At 37.0% G+C, this 19,072-nt stretch overlaps 1 protein-coding gene across 1 annotated transcript in view; it reads right to left on the bottom strand.

Moving 5' to 3' along the window:
• LOC142338173 (uncharacterized) overlaps window positions 1-19,072 on the bottom strand; it is a 94,542-nt gene that overhangs the window by 47,709 nt on the left and 27,761 nt on the right. The window contains exon 5 of the mRNA XM_075387810.1: window positions 6,206-6,378. Within this exon, the coding sequence (XP_075243925.1) occupies window positions 6,206-6,378 (173 nt within the window). The remainder of the gene's footprint in view (window positions 1-6,205; window positions 6,379-19,072) is intronic.

Raw genomic sequence — 19,072 nt, 5'->3', positions numbered from 1 at the left:
ACTCGTTGACTACATTACAAGCACAACCAATTTTCCAGGCGAAATTTAATTTTTTTGGGTGCAGCATGGACTTTTTAGGTCGAGCTGAAATTGAGAATCATATTTGGGTCGAGTTTAAGTCCAACATCAATATTTTGGGTCGCGCAAATGTCTAGTTGAACGATTAGATTCAGGTAAAGTCTATCATGGGCTGTTTGAGTCGAGCATGGTCTTTTCATAAAACGTTTTGGTCGAGCATGTTCTTGTCACAAGTCGAGGTCTGAATCTGGGCAAAATGCCTATTTTCCGCAGAGCAGCTGCAAGATTTTGCCATCGTATCTCAATTGAATGCATAACTGAACTGAAGACTTCATTGATTATAAAACGGAACTCTGTTTTTGACAAGGGCTAACTGCTCGTTTAAAACTACGACAAAAATCAAGTAGGATTGAATATTAAATATTATCAACAACTGCCACCACCGACCTTTCAATGCCTACTTAAAACACTTTCGCCTTCAGTGAAATACTTTACGACCATAGTAAATGACTTACTGTTCAGAAAACCTAACAAAAGTTTAAGCGCGATTGCGGACCACTGCCTTGTTCACGCTTTTTTCCTCTCATCATCTGTAAAAAGTTATCCGAATCGCCGGTCGGTTAATAAAAAAAAGCCGAAGCGCGTGCAAAACGCACCCGTCAACCACCCAGGATGAATTCCGCGACCCAATACAGGTATTGGCCAGACCGACCATACCCAAAACGGGCATTGGCCAGACCGACAATACCCAAAGATAGGTATTGGCCAGACCGAGCAGACTTTGGACACCATTGGCCAGACTGACCAAACCTTGTCCAGACCATTGGGCAGACCAAACAGACCTTAGGCCAGACCGTTGTCCAGACCATCGGCCAGACCGTTGTCCAGACCAATGACCAGACCGAACAGACCTTAGGCCAGACCATTGTCCAGACCGTAGGCCAGACCATCCACCAGACCGTTGTCCAGCCCATTGGCCAGACCGAACAGATCCTAGGCCAGACTATTATCCAGACTCATTTAAACGTGTATAAGCATCCAATAAAATTTATAATTTATTCGTTTCATTTTTTTAAATGACAAATGAATATGAGATTTTAAAAAAAATTATTGAAAAAAACTGTCGATTTAAAGACAAATGCAAATTTCAAAAGAAGGTTAATGAAGTATTCTAATCATCGAGAAGTAGATGTCGTTTACCATTTATTGGCTGCTATTTTGAAAAATAGTCAATACAGCACGCATTTATACAATTTGGTTCTTATTTGGCTGGACCTCTAGGCCTTGAAATTAGGTATTGGCCAGACCGAACAGACCAAAATATGGGTATTGGCCAGACCAAACAAACAGAAATAAGGGTATTGGCCAGACCTAACAGACCAAAATTTGGGTATTGGCCAGACCGAACAGACCGAAATATGGGTATTGGCCAGACCGAACAGACCGAAATATGTGTATTGGCCAGACCGAACAGACCAAAATATGGGTATTGGCCAGACCGAACAGACCGAATTATGGGTATTCGCTAGACGGAACAGACTAAAATTGCCATTGGCCAGACGGAAGGCGCGACCCAAATTTTTTCCAGACCATTGTGGACGGTCGCACCGGACCCCCCTGTCCGCGACCCAAGTCGGTCTGGCCAATACCTGTCTTGGGTCGCGGACTTCTTCCTGGGCAGCTAGTTTCAAATTGTTTTGTCTTACTCTTATTCAATTTCGGCTAAATGTCATAAGGCTAAAAAATCTTACATGGCCGTTAACACACTATACATATCAGAAGACAGTTTTTTCTCCTCATTGTTTGGTTCATAATTTGCTCGCTCAGAATTTATTGAAAAAGAGCCACCATACTGCAAGCTGACAATTGCTCAAAAGAGACTACATTACTCAATAAGCAAGGTTCAGTTTTGATTCACAAACAGCATCTTTAGTATACACTCTAAATATTCATCCTGTGAATTCAACAAAAATCGTGTATTTTTACCCGAATTCTCGCGTAAAAAGAATCAAACGATAAACAAGAGAAATCATGTAAATTTACACGATTCTCTCGGGGTTAATCTCAGGGTTTCTCGTGTGATTCACACGATAAATCATGTAAAATTCAAACGATTTCTCGTGTGTTCTCAACCAAATTTTCCTTTGAAAACCACACGATTTTTTGTGTGAAAGCACATGAAACATTGGTTTGAAACACACGAAATATTGCATCAAAATTACATGATTAATCGTCTCAATCACACGAAAAATCCTGAGGTTAAACCCAAGAGAATCGTGTAAACTTACACGATTTCTCGTTTAAATCGATCTTTTATCGTGTGATTCTTTTAACGCGAGAAATCGTTTGAAAATACACGATTTTTTGGCCCACTTCACATAATTTCTCATGTAATTTTTTTTCCGGTTCAGCAACCAAAAATTGGTTTACAAATCACTAGAAATGAGAGACAGTGGTTCAGTTTAAAATAAATTAGGGCTTCAGTTGTAGAACTGGAATTACAAACAATTATTGGCACGGAACGCCTCAGGTTGGTCAAAATTATGGCCCAACTGCGAAAACAATTTCGCTGAAAACTACAGCCAGTATGCCTCAACTGGTCATTATTATGGCCCAGTTTTCATGCCAAAAACCAGAAAAAAGAGAAGTCATTTTAGAAAAATCTGTACAAGTTTGAATAGAAGAATTGACGTCGTGCAAATCTTTCGTTACTGTTGTCTCAAATGCAACCTCCTAGGAAAATTGATCGTTGACCTATCACTCTGACGCTGATTTTAAAACATTAGCAAAATTAGCAGAAGAAATTGATAAATCTAAGGCTGAAAAGCCGTTAACAGCTAATATTCAGCTCCAATGACAACCCAGAGTCAACACACAAGGATAAAAACAGTTTTTTTGCGAGGATCTTTTAGGTGGCCCACTTTACACCACTTTTTGCGATTTGTTATGTTTTCTCTATGACTATGCCTTGAAAAAGGGCTAAAAGATGGCCCAATCAACAATGGCAATTTGTTATGGATCATAGCTAAAGAGTTAGCCGTTGTAAGTCGTCTTAGAGCACCAGTTGGTGAAAAGGCTATTTCGGCTTTTCAGTCTGGATTGTAGTTCAGTATGTTATAGCAGGTTCTCCGTAAAATTTCTACTAACATTTTGTCAAAAACAGATTTGAATTGTTTCATCCGTACGTATGTGTGATTTCACTTAAGAAAAGAAAGTAGAAACGCTAGAAGAACTTTTTCCTAGCTTTTGCGGTTAAGAAACTCAAGAAAAAAAAACGATAAACAAAACAGAACTGATTGATTTCTTTTTATCAAAAAGATATTCAGGTCGTGGCTCCGGTCAAAGTTATTCATAAATATGAGGCTGAGAAGCCGTTAACTGCTAAAATTCAGCTCCACTGACAACCTAGAGTCAACACGTAAGGATAAAAACAGTTTTTGTGAGAGGATCTTTTAGGTGGCCCAATGTAGCATAAAATTATCATTGATAGATCAGCCTTCTGTTCTAAAGGAAATTGGGACAAGGAAAAAAATCTGTATTCTCTAAAAAAACTTGCTTCTTTTCCTCATACCTTCATTCATATGAAAATTTCTGTAATTTTTCATCACACGAAGAAAATTCTAAATACAAAAATGTTGCGAGAGGTTTTCTCAATTTGTCCTCAGAAAGTTTTTACAAAGATATGCTTGGTTGCTGCTCTTAAAGTTTAGTGTGATGTATATGTGATAATGACTAACCATAATAACACCAAAGTTATAAATGAACATAAATCTGTTTTAACTGCTGAAGTTATTGAATTTAACTTTGGCTTCAGCGAAATAAAATCTTCGATGAGTTTTCCGGCGAATTCGTCTTTGTATTTGAAAACGACGAATTTGTTGTTGTTGTTGAAAAGTTGATGCTCCTTAGGGACAAAATAATGGGTTTTGCTGCTAATTCCTTGTAGAAATCGTCAGATCAAATTTTATGTAACAGAGTGCCTGTGTCCAAATATAGCGGCCGACAATCAAAATGCGGCTTCATTATGTTATAGTGAAACCCAGACATTTGCAATTTAGCTAATTCTAGAATTGTCGCACCAACAATTGTTGGCTTATCCCAATAGATTTTCTTTGGGTCGTGCATGATAGCAGCTAAGTTTTTGCCGAAAATTTTGAATGTCTTGAAGGTAAAGCGTGAGACATTCTGGAGCACTTGATCTGAGTTCTGCGCTAAAGTGAGTTTCTTTCTCCTTCTTTTTGACTCACAGGTTTTACCATAAGCGCTATTGTTCATTAGTTTAAACAAAATTTCTTCGAATTATTCCTCGCGGTCTGTCTTTTTTCCGTGTTTAGTCTAATATATGGCTACATCCATTTTTCTTGCAAAAATTGGTGCATGCGATGTACTTATTCGACGATCAGACCAAGTTGTGTATAAAGCTGAAGATTCCTGTAATGGAGCGTGTAACGTTTTTTGTCCATAGCGGTTTAAAGTAACTTGGGGCAGATGACCGCGGCATATTGACATTGAATTTCAACCCTCTCTGGTAAGTGCTCAACAACTCATCGGGTACTATTTCTTTTTTTTGGCGCGAGAGAGAAATCACGATGGAGGTCTCGTATTTTGTGTGGGTACGTCAAGTCTACTTCAAGGATGTAGTTTATGGGAGAATCGGTTGGTGAATTGAGTACCTGCTCGAGTGGGACTTTCACCAGCAAAAAGTCACCAACGGGTAGATGTTCTGTTTCCATGATGCCACCATACAACTTGTTAGCGTCTACCATGAAACCAAAAGTCGATCAAGCGCACTGTCATAATTCTCCATGTACTTGTTGTTCACCTTGAAGTAACGTTCTTCGTACACCGAGGCGAGACCTCCTCTAATCATTTTTTGTTTTCAACTATTTTCAGATATTCTCTGTTTGTCAACAGTTTAATATTGGCCCGACAAATTTTGAGAAATGCATCAACCGTGAGGTTTGAGGCACTGTAGTGGTGTGTACAGTCCAGTTCATATGTGTTCATACACAATCTCCGAAATTCTTCAAACACACACGCAAGCAAAAGTGTATCACACTTCAGATATAAGTGATGATAGTCTTCTAGGTTACGACATTGGAATTTATCAAAAACGGTTTTGGCTTTTAGTAATTCTTCTGTAATTTTCCATTGTCTAAGCTGTTTTTCCACTTTTCGATTAAAAAATGTTCTGTTTCCGCGAACTTTGAGTGGTCAGTCGTGTACGAGTAGGGGTTTATTCCTTTCTCTTCAATCAAAATTAGAGCATCAACTGTTTCATCGCCATCTAACATTGAATCGGAAATTGTAAAAACCGAAGCCTGTAGGCTAGCAACTAACTTTTCAAGGATGTAGTTAAAAACTTGAAAGAATCGATGGGGCGTAAAAATTCGTAAATTTTTCTGACTTTTCCATCTCTCCCCATGACTGTTTTGATAAAGACACCGAACGTCATCGATATATACTTCACATCTGTAGATGGGATGGCGCTGATTGTTATTGATGGTTCAATTTCTCGAAATGCCAAGCATACGTGGTGAAGGCATAGTTAGCGATGTTGTGACCAATTACGGGAGTGAAATTGATTGTGCGTCTTATCCAGTTGCACTTTTCTTTTCATGTGCAAAACCAAGGGAATCCCCGCGGTGGTGGCAATGGTCCAAAACTTTTGCATATTTGGGTCCCAAAAATTCTGCACAAATCCAACAAACAACTGTACTACTTCGATTTGACACTTATTGTCCCAAATATATTGGAAAACGCTTCTTTGCATTGTATACTTCTCGCGCCATCTCATGCAGTTTTTTGATAAAGTTTGCCATGCAGTTTTCGGAGCTATCAATAACATTTTTTTTGGTTTCAAAAAACCGTTCTCAATCAAAGTCAGAGCAAAGCCGGAGGGTATGTGTTATTCGATATTTTCAGTTGAAGATGCGTCCGGATTAATGGGACAAGATGAGACTGGCATTAGAAACGACTCAAAGTCGAAGTAAATAGTGAATGGAGGAAACCATCGCACCTTGAAATTTTTGAACCGGAAAGAATTTTGGTCATCGCCAGGCATCTTTATTGTTGCCGGTGCATGGTTTCAACATGCATTATCGCGAACTCGATATTGCTATCCGTAAGACTTAATCCTGCAAAGACGCAAATTGTTTGTGAACTGTTTCTCATTCACAGTGCTTACCAGTTTAATGAAGTTTTTGATAAGAACATAATGATGTACATCTTCGTTGAACAGAAGTAGAAGATCCATCGTTGGTTCAATATTCCTGTTAATAGAAATGTACATAGGAAGGAGGTCTCCTTTTGAAAATTGAAGCACCTTGACCTGCCCATCATTTGTGACTTCGAACTGATCTATATCGTGAAAGCCCATTGGCATAGAAAACTCACCGCGGGTTTTGATAGCCTCAGTATGTAGCCGGGTCAGTCAATTGTGTTCTAATGTCTCGGGAAGGGTCAGCTAAGTTTGGTCCGTGCAGTTCATGGTACCAAGTGGTGTAGCAGGAGTTGAAACATTCGAAACCATCATGTTCGCGTATATTTAGTAATTACCGTTGATTACGAAGACAGAGTGGCAGCTCAATAAAAGATGAACCACGTATTCGCGAAAGTTTAGCGAATTTTAAATCAACCCACAGAATTTTTTGAAGAAGCCGACCCCTTCCATTAGACGCGAACACGAAGAGGACAGTGAGCATCTTTTCCCTCATTAGAAAATACGTTTCGTTAGACAATCGATAATGAACAGGTGTCATTTCAAAATTGGCGTAGCTATCAATATCCGATGCTTCTCCGTTGTCACACGCTTCTTTATGAAGTGATAGTTTTGCGCTGAATTGAACATTTTGTTTTTCTTCGTTCAATGTTTTTGTTCTCTAATGTCATTGATTTCATCTCTCTGAGTAGTCATGAAATCGAGAAGGCCAACTGTGTTGTGACTATCTGCAATACGATAAGACTGTAGACTCTATCTGAAGGCCGACTCTGTGAGGGTATCTCGTTGTTAATGTTGTTAATGTTGTTGTTGTTGTTGTTGTTGTTGTCGCCGTTGTTTTTGATGTTGTTGATGTCCATGTTGAAGCACAATTGGGTTGATAACTCTCGAGTTGTCAAGAACAGGTAACACGTGTTGTTTTCTGATGTGTTCTTTGAACAAGTTGAAAGCAAGATTACAATAAACACAAAGATTTGTAAATCTGCTATGGCAGTCAAAGAGGTGACTTTGATTTTCAGATAATTGACGGCGATTAACTGGATAAGTTGAACAGCGGTATACGGGTATACCTTTCTCGTCAGCATGAACAATGCGTTCAAGACGAGAACGGTTATTTTTTTTGCTGCAAACGTTGTCACAAAAGTTACACTTTTCTGGCATTTTCAGGATACTCTTGAGCAAACGGTTAAACGGTTTATCAATGTAATAGTTCTCAAATGTGATTGTTTCCAATCTTAATTTTTTTGTTATGCTGTGCAAAGTTTGAAAGTTTGCGCGCGCAAATTTGAACCTGAAATTAGCCAATCAAATTGAAGTAAACTTGAAAGCGCGCCAAAAATCAAATTCAAACTTAAAAATGACTATCACTCAGTCAAAGCAGAGAAAAAAGTTAGACAACCAAAAAATGGTTTAAAAGGCATGCAGATTTTGAAACTGATAAATTTTGAAATTGATAAATTTCTTGTTTCATATCTCTGAAGCATGCCTTCTAGGAAGCACGTGAAGGCATCTAAACTACGAGTCTATATTAAGGTCTATCATACAAGAAAACAAGTCCTGGAAAAAAACAACACTATAAAAAAATATTAGTTGAAACTGCATCGAAATCTGAGTTTTTTTAAAAATGATTTTGACCACCAAATAAAGGACTTTACCAGGTGTCCATGTGGTGGAAAATCAGACTGAGAACCACAAGAGGACCTCTTCGTTGATAGAGTGTTACTATATGAAACTCTTGTGGAAACAATTGAACGATAAAATCACTTTTTTTAATTTCTTCAGTTTTCTTGCTCAAAAGGTCAAGGTGGTTAGGCTTTTTCTCCAAGAATAAAGAAAAAAGTTATACGTAGGTTACTTCATAAGCTCTCTAGCAGGTTCCCATTACAGATAAACCTTTGTTTAGTAAGTGTGAAAATGCCTCCTTCATGATAAAAAATTGTATATTTTTTTTCACTTTTAGGGATTAAGAGGGATTAACTAAAAAAACAAAAGAAAAAATGCAAAAAAATCTTGTTGCAGTAACTTTTTTAACCTGGAGCTCCTGATGGCGCTCTTTGATGGCGGAGACAATTGCGTGTTGTATGAGCTTATCCCCGTTCATTTGAGATAAGATTTTCTTTGCATTTGGATCAAAAAAATATTTTATTGTTTTTGTAAAATCTGTTGAAAAAAAGTCATCATTGAAACAAAGACTCATTGATATCATCGCTATGTTAATCTCGTGTTCAAAGACCAGGAGTTTTGGCTGATATAAAGCAAAAAAAAAGTTTTTTTGAGTTCAAGGAAAAACGGTGAAAATATATGTGCAAAAAGATACAAAATTGGAGACTTAAAATTTTTTTTATTGAAAACAGTAAATGAACAAACACTAGAACAGTCTCACTAGAATTTCAGTACTGGAAAAAGCTCCCCATTTTACCACAAAGTCACCAGAGTGACAATTTTAGTTGCTAACAACATTTTCTTGATTTTTGGATTCGCCCTTAATACTCGAAATTTCTTTGCAACATTTTGCTACAAACAAGAGCTTTTCACTGACAAACTAATTGGAGCAAGTACCATTTTTTGGTTTCCTGATTAATATTCGTTCTTTTTTTGAACATTTATCGTTTGCGTGAAATGTTATAATTTTCGAAATATTTCAAAATTTCATTTTTTCAAGAAATATTTTTTGAAAAAACATCAAAATATTGAATAGACAAGTCTAATAACTGAAGAGCGGTAGAAAATTGCAAGTGGGTTCAATGAACGTGGTCAAGCATGTTCAACTTCAACAGAGTGCAGTGTTCATGTGGGACATGACTGAACTTGTTCAATTCATTATGAAAAGGTTGAAGATTTTTATTGTAATTTAAGTCTATATCAAAAATTGTACAAAGCCAATCAACGCAATTTGCACGATTGATAGATACATAACTGTTGAGCAATCTAAAGCACGCATATAATATTAGTTTCAGTTTTAATTTTAAATATCAAAGATATCCATCAGTTTGTTTTCTGGTCTTTTTCTAGGAGCCGCACAAACTTGCGGTGTCTCGGCGCTTTCCGGCGTTTCAAATAAGGCTGAATTCGTTTGCTGTGGTGTATGAAAGCTTGTCCCTGATAGAATGCTCAGGTCGAAATCCTGATTTCCGTTGCAAAACTTTTCTTGATAATTTTTATTGATTTTCGCAAACAGAGATGGGCTGGGAGTCGGTTTAACTGTAGACTAGTGTCCACTGCAGGCACCACTGGCTCACTTGTGGGAGTTTGACTGACCGGAGAATCGGACGTCCACGCATATCTGCTAATTCCTCGCATGCCCGATAAACGCCGAGTTGGTTTTCACAAAGTGGAACACAATGAAAATCGTAGCGATATAATATCCTCCGCACGTCGTCTGTCAAGGTGTCAACAACGTGGTCATCGAAAACAGGTGTGTTTTTGGGAGGCAAGCACCCACACGAAGTATCAATGCTGCTCTCAGAAGGCTCCGTTTTGTAAAGTAGATTTGCAATTGATAAAGAGCTTTTGGAATTAGACAATGCTAGTATACTGTCCAAACATCGCCAATTTTTTTCCGTTGAGTCAAGACGACAATGTTTTTTTTACAATGTCTGATAAGCAAGATTTCGTTCTCGAGAAAATGCAGATTCAGAAAGAATTTTTACAGACATTATAACAATCAAAATCTAACGGAACATTAGTTTCAAGTAAGAGATTGAAATTACAACTGTTTAACAAGAGGAACCAAAACGTTTCAAGTAGAGATTGAAATTACAACTGTTTAGCAAGAGGAACCATAAGAAATGAGCGCAATAATTTCTGAGGGGAAAAAACGTAAAGGTTTTAACACACCGCTTATCTACGATCTCATTTCTGGTTAATTTCGACCTTAAGAATATAACAACCAAGTTAACTTAGGTTAACTCCGAATTGCATTTCTTATCTTGGTTTACATCTGTTTTGAATTTTCCATACACAATTACTGCACGGCCCGCACTCAGTTTATTCTGATTTTAAAGTGTGCTTTTTTTAACGTCACACCTAGGGTCACATCGGTTTTTAATTTTCATTTGTTATAACGGGCCACCAACCAAGTTGAATTGCAATGGTCTCATTTCTTATCGAGGTTAACATCTGTTTTGAATTTTCTGTACGTAATTACTTTACATTTGTATGATAATCAACCTATGGTTTTTTTCATGTCACGCCTAGGGTCGCATGTGTTTCAAATTTTCAGGTTTTGTGGTAGAGCGGACCACCAACCATTTTTACACATTTCAGTAGGGAAACTATATCTAAGGTCACATCTGAAATTGATTATACAATCCAAAGTGAATGCAAGAGACACAGTCAAGTACGCCATAGGCGTACTTGACTTTGTATTCACATGTCAGCAGGATTTAATTAGAAAAAATTGAGTACACTGATTTAATCCCAACTTTCCGCCGCCATTAATTTAAATCTTTACACATTAGAATACTTGAAAGTGATAAAAATAAGTTGCACACTATGCCCTCCACTTCCACTAAAGATACAGAATTTGGAGAATGCTATTTTGTTATTTCCAGATAAGCGTTTAATAGGGGCAACGCTGAAAACTTATAAAAGGACAGGAACATAAGTGTTTCTGAAACTGTTTAAAAAGGCAGCAGAAGAATACAAGTTCGAACAAAGAATTTCGTTAACTCTGCAAGAATTTGGGAACTTGTTCAATATGGCAGAGAAGATACTTGAATCAGAAGAAACGTTAGCAAAAGACTGTTCAACAAAATTGTCACCCAATAAAAGGCCTAAACTTCAACACGAGATTAAATATGGTGGAAGCAATGTATGAACGTTCTCCAAGTTACTTCAAATAATTTCAGCAACAATTTATTTTCAAAATTGTTGTTCAAAAGCCAACAGACATTACGAGTAAATTACGAGTTTGGTTAATTATGCAGTTTGTCCTCATTTTGAGTCTGAGTTTTGCCAAATAGCAATTAACCATTTTCACCTTTTGATTGAGAGTTGAACTGATATTGGGTCTACAAAGCAAAGCAAATCATTTGCTGTCCCCTGTCTTTTAAACTCCATTTGCTGTCCCCCACAACTTTCAAACTCCTAATTTCAAAATCTTCAAAACTGGAAACAAACAGAGACGTATTTATAAAGTTGAAGTTAGCCGTTGACTTCAATGACAAAACACGAGAACAAATTGACCCAGCGACGGTTCACAAGCGTCTTCCAATTTCAAACACAGCAAAGATGTTTACGACAAAAAAAATGTCAGCGACGAAATCTACAAGAATCGCACAGAAAACAACCCACAATGCCATCTCAACAGCAACCGGCCATGAAAAAACTCAAACTGACCAATTTTGTACAGAAAATTTAAAATTAACTGAAAACGTTTTAAGTGGTCCTCATTCTTGTGCTTTTTGTAAAGTTATGGACATAATTGTGAGGGGTTTTAGAAAACTATATATTGAATCTGAGTTACTCTTTGTTCGTCTTTTAATTGAAGAAAAATTGAAATTTGAAAAAAAAAAAATTTATTCAATAGATATTAAAACATCATATGAAATGCAAAGCGAAGCAATTGAACATCATTAATTTTTACAATTTCTTTCACTAAACATAACATGCGCAATATAAAAACAAAGAGTTCCACACAGTTCTGAGTTTTGACTCTGAATTGGTTGATGTTCAAAAAAATGACATATTTGTGCATTAGTGTCAGAGAGTCGGTGATATAAGTCTCTATAAGCAACAATCGATTGTTCCAAGGGGTCCGCAAATATAAATTTATTGTTTCAATTACATAGAAGAAGCCAGTGTGTACCAGCCAGGGCTGTTCGAGGGCGAAACATTCACGATGAGAAACCTATTTTTGCGGACTTTTTGCGGAAAGTCGTTGGCAGCGAATGCACCACGAAATTTGTTTTTCAATTTTCTACATTTTTGAATGAGGTCATTGATATCATCTTCATCCATTAATTAGTTGAAATGTGATTTTTGAAACCCGGCGTGCAGAATTCACAAAAACGGTGACAGCTTTTTTGCAAATAATGAATATTTCAATATTGTTGGTCAAGGCAGCCGAAAATTTCAGATCGAAACTGAACAATTTCTTAGCTCGGGATGAATAAAATCGTTAGAAGTTTGTTGAGTACTGGTGAAGTCAAAAACCAAAAAAAATGGTTTGGGTAGTCTGTCAAACTTATACCAAGGCCATTGTCAATATAGGCTAGGTCTGATATTGTATTCAAGTAAAAACGCTTATCATCATTTGATGATATTGGACTATCTGCGACTGGCATTCCATTAGATATAAATCTGTTCCAAATTTTCGGAACTGAAATGGATTCTGTCTATTGTTACCGAGAAAAGCTTCGTTGGTGTTCAGACATCAAACCAATCTTTGGATTGGTTCCCTGCCAAATATGTCTTGCTGATTCCGGCTGTGAAGACCAGTAGAAGCCAAAAATGATTTTGTAAGGGTTTCAAGTTATGGATAGAAAGCTGGGGTAGTAAGCAATGTCTTTTCAATGGCCGACACAACGTCATCGTTCAAAGTCATCTTGCGCACATACAAATTTTCTTCGACAATCTTTACTTTATAATGCTTAGCAACATCATCTGACATAACAACAAAGTCATCAATTGATCATCGAAAAGCAAACCGAAGATTTACACCACTCATTAGATGCCTGTCACATGTAAAAAAAGTCGACTGCAACCTTTCCGCAAAACGTGTTTTCTTTTGACTGTCTGTCTAAAATTTTCTTCTATTTACTTCAGTAGTTGATAAGGTTCCAGGGTTTTCCTTGTACGAGTAGCCTTGACAAGCTAACCAAGTGTTTTTTGCGTCTTTGTTGTTTGAAAACTCAGTCTCAATAAAATTTTTGTGAGCTTAATTTCCATTTCCATTTGATATTTTTAGTCCGTTGGCTGACACTGTGCAGTCAGAGAACAGTGAATGCAGCACAATATTGCAAAAGTATGGAGCGTCAGATTTATTCACCTCTGCAGCAGCTATACCGTCATATTTTAAATTTGCTTCGGACGACTGAACAGTTTTACATTTGACTTCCAGGAATCTTTTTTGTAAATCAATAAAGTTATTTCTATCGCCAGCGACTTCAAATTCCAAAATTTGACCGTTGTGGCTATAAACCGGGCACAGTTTTTGAAAAAAAACTTCCATCAAATTTCACTAAGAGGGATGGCTTTTCAAGCAGGTTGAGAACACTGTCAGTTGTCTCAGTTGGTAATAAATTAGCGATCATCTTTCACCTTTGCAAAAAAAATCTGATCGACTTCTTTTGGCAGCTTTTGACTTCGAAATGAATGAGTTTTTGGGCTTTTTTGTTAACTTATTTGAACGGCTTGCAATTTGTTTCCTTGGTCGTTGTTGGAGTTGTCGCGCTCGTCCTCCTGTCTATTTTTGATGGTGTTTGAGGCTGTGTTTTTCAAGGCCTGTTTTGGTGACTTTTTCTTTGAGACTACAACTACAAGTTCGCGAACACCCTGTTTTAAAAGCGCTATCCCGATACGTTTTGCAGTCGGTAGAATAAAGAGTCGAGCCAATGTTAAAGCAACGCGTCCAACTCCCGCAGCTAAAGCCTCAAATCCACTTCCACTTTTTCTATAGTTTCCGGAGAAATGCGGCAATGAGGTTACCTGATTGGCATAATAGGAATCCATGCTAGTCAGAAAACTTTTTGAACTGTAAAGTTAAAATAACTTCACCTTTTCCCAAAAAAGGAGCTAATTGTCCTGTCTCAGTGGAAAGCTCAATTGAAATTGATTGTTTAGTGTTTGATAACAGTTCTTAATAGTCTAAATTTGAAACAAAAACACTTCGATGTGTTGGTTCAAGTTCGCACAAGCTACCGTTTGTCAGATGTTCTTTTGAATCAAGGAAACGCAATAATGGAGCGTTTGCGTCACCAACATACTGATACTCAATAATGTTTGTGTAAATTAATATTAGGTGCTTTCCCGCGCATAGATCAGCAGGGAATTCTCCAAAGTATGCTTTTGTCTCATCACTCTTCAATAATTTTTTGAAGTAACTGTACCCATTTTGTAACCAATGTGTACACCGCGTCCATCTGGAATTCCTGTAAGGCCAAGGCCCACTATGCTAGGTATTTCCTAACTAGGAAAAGTGATTCCCTGATATATACCAAAAAATATTTCGTATTTTCCAGTACTCTTGACTTCTCGAAACGAAAAATTGGGTAGTCCAACTGTTCGCTTGATAGTACCAAGTTGTTGATTAACGTTGTCAAAATTGCAAGTCATGAAGGGAAGTTTTTCTCCATTGTAAGGCCGAGATATGATGTTAGCATCAGACGAAATTTTCTGCGAGTCTTCGTGTCCCTTAAGACTGTATGCTATTAAATATCCATTCACGACGTGCTCAATTTTAGTTGGAAAAATTATTTCACTAAGAGCCACCCTACAGTCACCAGAGAGCTGAATTTCATCATTGAGAAAACTGCGAAAAGAAGCCAGAGTGTTTGTCCCAAATGTTTTCATAGAAGCTCATGAAATAACATGCACATTGAACTCATCGTCAAAACGATTTCTACTCATTTTCTTCTTTCCGTTCACGAACAAGCTGCAATTCCGATTGATAAAATTTTCTTTCTAATTTTTTCATTGTTTGCATCAATGAGGGATTATGATGGCGGAAATACTGTCGGAATATCTGTTATCTCAAAAACTTTGTCAGTAAACGATTTTTCGTAGCCCTTTCTGAAAGCTATGTCTTTTTTGACAATTCTAACCAAATCTTCAACAAAGAAGCGATGTTTTTGAGAAACAGTTGTTTCAGCGCTCAAAGAAACAAAACGCAGTACGTCTTTTATTGTAACTTTGTTTGGTGCAAATTTAGTTATCCGGTTATGACGTGGGTCGATTGTTTTCACAAGTAGTCTAATTTGTCAATGTAAAAAGGTCTATTTTTCTTTATGGTACCTATGTATGATATTTTTAGCGAAAAAATATTCCGTTTGGCAAAAACAGACTTTTTTCACTAAAAGTGCTATACAATATAATTGCTCGTGAGTTGCGCAGTCTTTTAAAAGCTCCGAGAAATTCTGTTCCATCATCAACCCATACTTTCTCGGGTTGTTTATGTTTGATCATTTTTTGAATGCGTCAGCTGCTTCTGATGCATATTTTGTCTTCACTGGCTCTACTCTAAGGTATCCTGACAGACACTAACAAAAGGTACTTAACATCGCGATTGTATTTTGCAAGGTTGTCAACATATGCTAAATCCATTGACCAAACTCCATTGATATCTTTCACAATCTTTTTAAGTGTGGGAAACTGCATTCGAATCGAGCGTTTTTGTTTGAAAGACGGCTCGGTATCTAAATAAGACTTGACCTTTGCTAATGACAGTTTGCTGTGTTTTTGAAATCGTTTTGAGCTTCCAAACAATGCAGGGCCTCTTGAGTAGAGTTGTACCAAAGTTTTTTCTCCGAAGACGAAACGAGACCACTTTTTCTGATTGGCCTTTTTGGTTTGTCGTTTGGTTTTTTTTCTTTCTTTTTCTGTTGTAGTTCGTTTTGAAGTACCGCGTACTTTTTGCGGACTTTGTTGCGTTGGGAAAAGATCTTGTTCGCTCTCATAGCTTCCCAATATTTGCTTGGCGTAAGTGTAAGTGTTTGAGACGAGATCAGGCTCAAGCCGAAGAACTAAAAAAGTTCTTGAATATGCCTCTTGATCAACTTTGGTTGATTGTTGCAAATTATAAAAAAAGATGAAACTTGTACATGGGTATGGGTTTGTTGGGTTTATTGTCAATGTAAATTAGTGGGCTCTTTTCCCCAATAGCGATTTGGTTTGATTGAGTAATGAAATCAAGTACTATTTCCGCACGTTTGATTTTGTGACTATCTTTTAATTTAACGTTTTTCATTATCGACTCAAATGATTCAACTATTGGTTTTTTTGACAATTGGATCCATTCCATCCTGCCATCAATAGAAGCCTCCATCTTTTCCTCCTCTTCCAAATTGGTTGGATCTGTTTGGACCACTCTATCTGCTTTATCTGCATCTCGTTCAGTATTTTCTGGATCTGTTTGAATCACTCTATCCGTTCTCCTACACCCTCCTCATTTATTAGCTTGAGTCGTTGCATGGGTTATAACTGAATAGCTTTGTTTTTCTATTGTGGGTTTTCAATATTTTTGCTCTTTTGGGGTTACTTCGTTTTAAACATACGTTTTGGAATTAAAACGAACTCTTCTGTATGCATTATGATTTCATCAAGTAGAAACAACACGAAAGACAAACCGTTTTTAACAGCTCTGATTCTCTACCAAGAACTTTTTTCTTTTTCTTCAAGCCTGTTTGTTTGGATGTATTTTTTGAAATGCATTCTCGTGAGTTTCAATTAGTTCTTTGTTAATCGCAACATTACCGTTGACTACGTTGAGAAAACAGTCACAGAGAAATTGAATACACTTTTCAGAAGCTGTTTATATCAGTTTTTTTAAGTTGATGTCGCTTGACTGAAGAATTTGCCGCAGCATACATAGTTCTCTCAGTTTCATTTGTTAAATTTGTTATTACAGCTTTCGCAGACGGTAAGTAGAAAATTGATGGCCCTAGAGGCACAAGGTTTCAGCAGTATGGTAAAACGTCCGACGTCTCTGGGTCTAAACAATTAATAAATGACCAAAAGGCTGTTTGGTTGCTAGCTCGTAACTTTCCTTAAGAAGTTCTTTAAGTGTTGTTCAGCTGTCCACCATTTAAACTAATTTGTTGAACGTCATGTGGTGATTTATAAAAAAAATATTGTGTGTTATATTCAAGTCGATTGTTCTCGACAACAGGCATTGTTGGAATAAATTGTGTTTAACGTAAATAACACTCATATTTTTTTGACGACCTGCAGTCGCATGAATCATTAAAAAAACAAGAGGACTAATTCTGAGACAACTTCGAAACTTGTAATTTTTTTAAACTGTATATTCAATTTTCTCTCAAAGGACTCAAACTTTGGTTGTTCATGCTGATAGAAAAAAAAATGATTGAAATTTAGGTGAAAAAGTGTTGTGTAGTAACGTTTGAAAAATCAATTCGGTTTTGCCACAACAAGATGGACCAGACACTGCAATGAACAGTCGATCGCTTGTTGAATCAATTTTATCCATAGCTTTGGGTTTGGAAGTGCGTAGCCAACTCTGCAAGAAAAGAGCCAAAACCAAAATGTTGACTCCTCGCAATCCAATTAAAAAACACCAGTTTGATAAGAGATAGTGTAATAAGAAAATCTATAATAAAAATTTGAGTAAAGTAAACAACTTCTGATCGTGGCACCCTTGAAATGCAAAATCTCCCAGACGTCCTTTCCTGTTGATTCTCATCGAAAACTAAGTCTGTTATACCAAACCCCGAATCTAACTGATCCGCAGTTGAACTCGTTGTGATAACGGTGTTTCGAAATAGGATTAACAAAATTTCAAGTTTCAATTTCTCAGTTTTTCAACTTTCAAATCAGCATGAATATTAGTTTTGTTAGTCAACTATAAAGAACTCATAAGTTGTATAATGAGAGTTTTTGTCCTCTTTTTTGTAAGCAACTGTATAGCTTGCTTTCAGGCCATACTCCATCCCGTAATACGTAACTGAATCCACACATCCTTGTTCCACATACTGCTTAATTTTTGGGTAGATTTTCATCGTTCAGAGGCACTTGCACAGGAACTGACCGCTTCGGCATAGGTAAAGAGGTTAGATTCATTCTTTGCATTTTCTCTTTCGTAGACATGATACAATTAAAAATATTCTAAAAGGTAGAGATTTTTTATGAAAGATTCTATTTCGGCTCCAGTGCAAACAACTTGATCCTTCCTCAATACAGTTTGTCACCGACTGTCAATTTTTTCCTCCTTGACTAGTGTAACAGTCAATGGTTTTTCAGCCGCTAAGCAACTGTAAACGATCAAATTTGGAGACAATTTCACTCGGAGAACAGAAGGTGCTGTCTTTTCCAATCGACGGTTTCATGGATCAGCCAGTAGAAGAATATTTGGGCCTTCTTCCTCGCACAGGGTATTTAACTTTTCCCTGATGTAGTTTTTGCATCGCATCAGTTTTCTTTGCATCCTTCGCATGGAAATCTGATAGAGGAAATTGAAGCACTACACTCTGAAAAAATTGTTTTAGATAGCAATATGGGTAATCTCCCTTCTCCCAATCCAAACAACGAAGATATTTTGAAACCCCCTGATAAGATTTTTGTTCAATCAAAGTAAGAGAATTGAATGAGTGCTGAGGTGAGAAAGAAATTGTATCCGTGTAGTTATTGCAAGTTATGGCTAGCTCTTTCACTATAAAACCAGATTTTTTGCTTCGAAAGTCTTCAAAGTCAAGAACAACCACTATTGCAGTCAACGTTCCGATCGATTGATTAAACGCTTTTAAAAACCTTTAAGTATAAACAAAAAGCAATTCCAGTCATATGTCCCACATATTCATTTGCGACCGGACAGGGTAAAACGAATGAATAACCGGGTATTTTTTCACTGTACTCATAAACAAAACCACAAGGGTCGTGAAGTTTAGCAAGCAAGAAGAATTCTCTAATCCCAGGCAATCCATCATACGGTCTCAATTTCGATGCAATTTACAAATCGAGGTCAGGATCCAAATCCAAACAAGTTGCTAAAAAGTACAAAAATCTTTCACCGTATTCTCAATATTCTTTTTTCACTTTCTTGCATAACTCATGAATCCTATCCAAATCCACCGTAGCTATTGTTGTCATTGCGCATTATGTCAGAAATTGTAAAATCTTGACAGTAACTCAATCCCCTTAATCCTTTTCAGTTAAGTC

Source organism: Convolutriloba macropyga, chromosome 4, assembly GCF_964194025.1.
Source record: "Convolutriloba macropyga chromosome 4, txConMacr16.3, whole genome shotgun sequence".
Taxonomy (NCBI): domain Eukaryota; kingdom Metazoa; phylum Xenacoelomorpha; order Acoela; family Convolutidae; genus Convolutriloba; species Convolutriloba macropyga.
The sequence above is the reverse complement of the archived record's forward strand: the minus strand, read 5'-3'. Positions and strand labels throughout refer to the sequence as shown.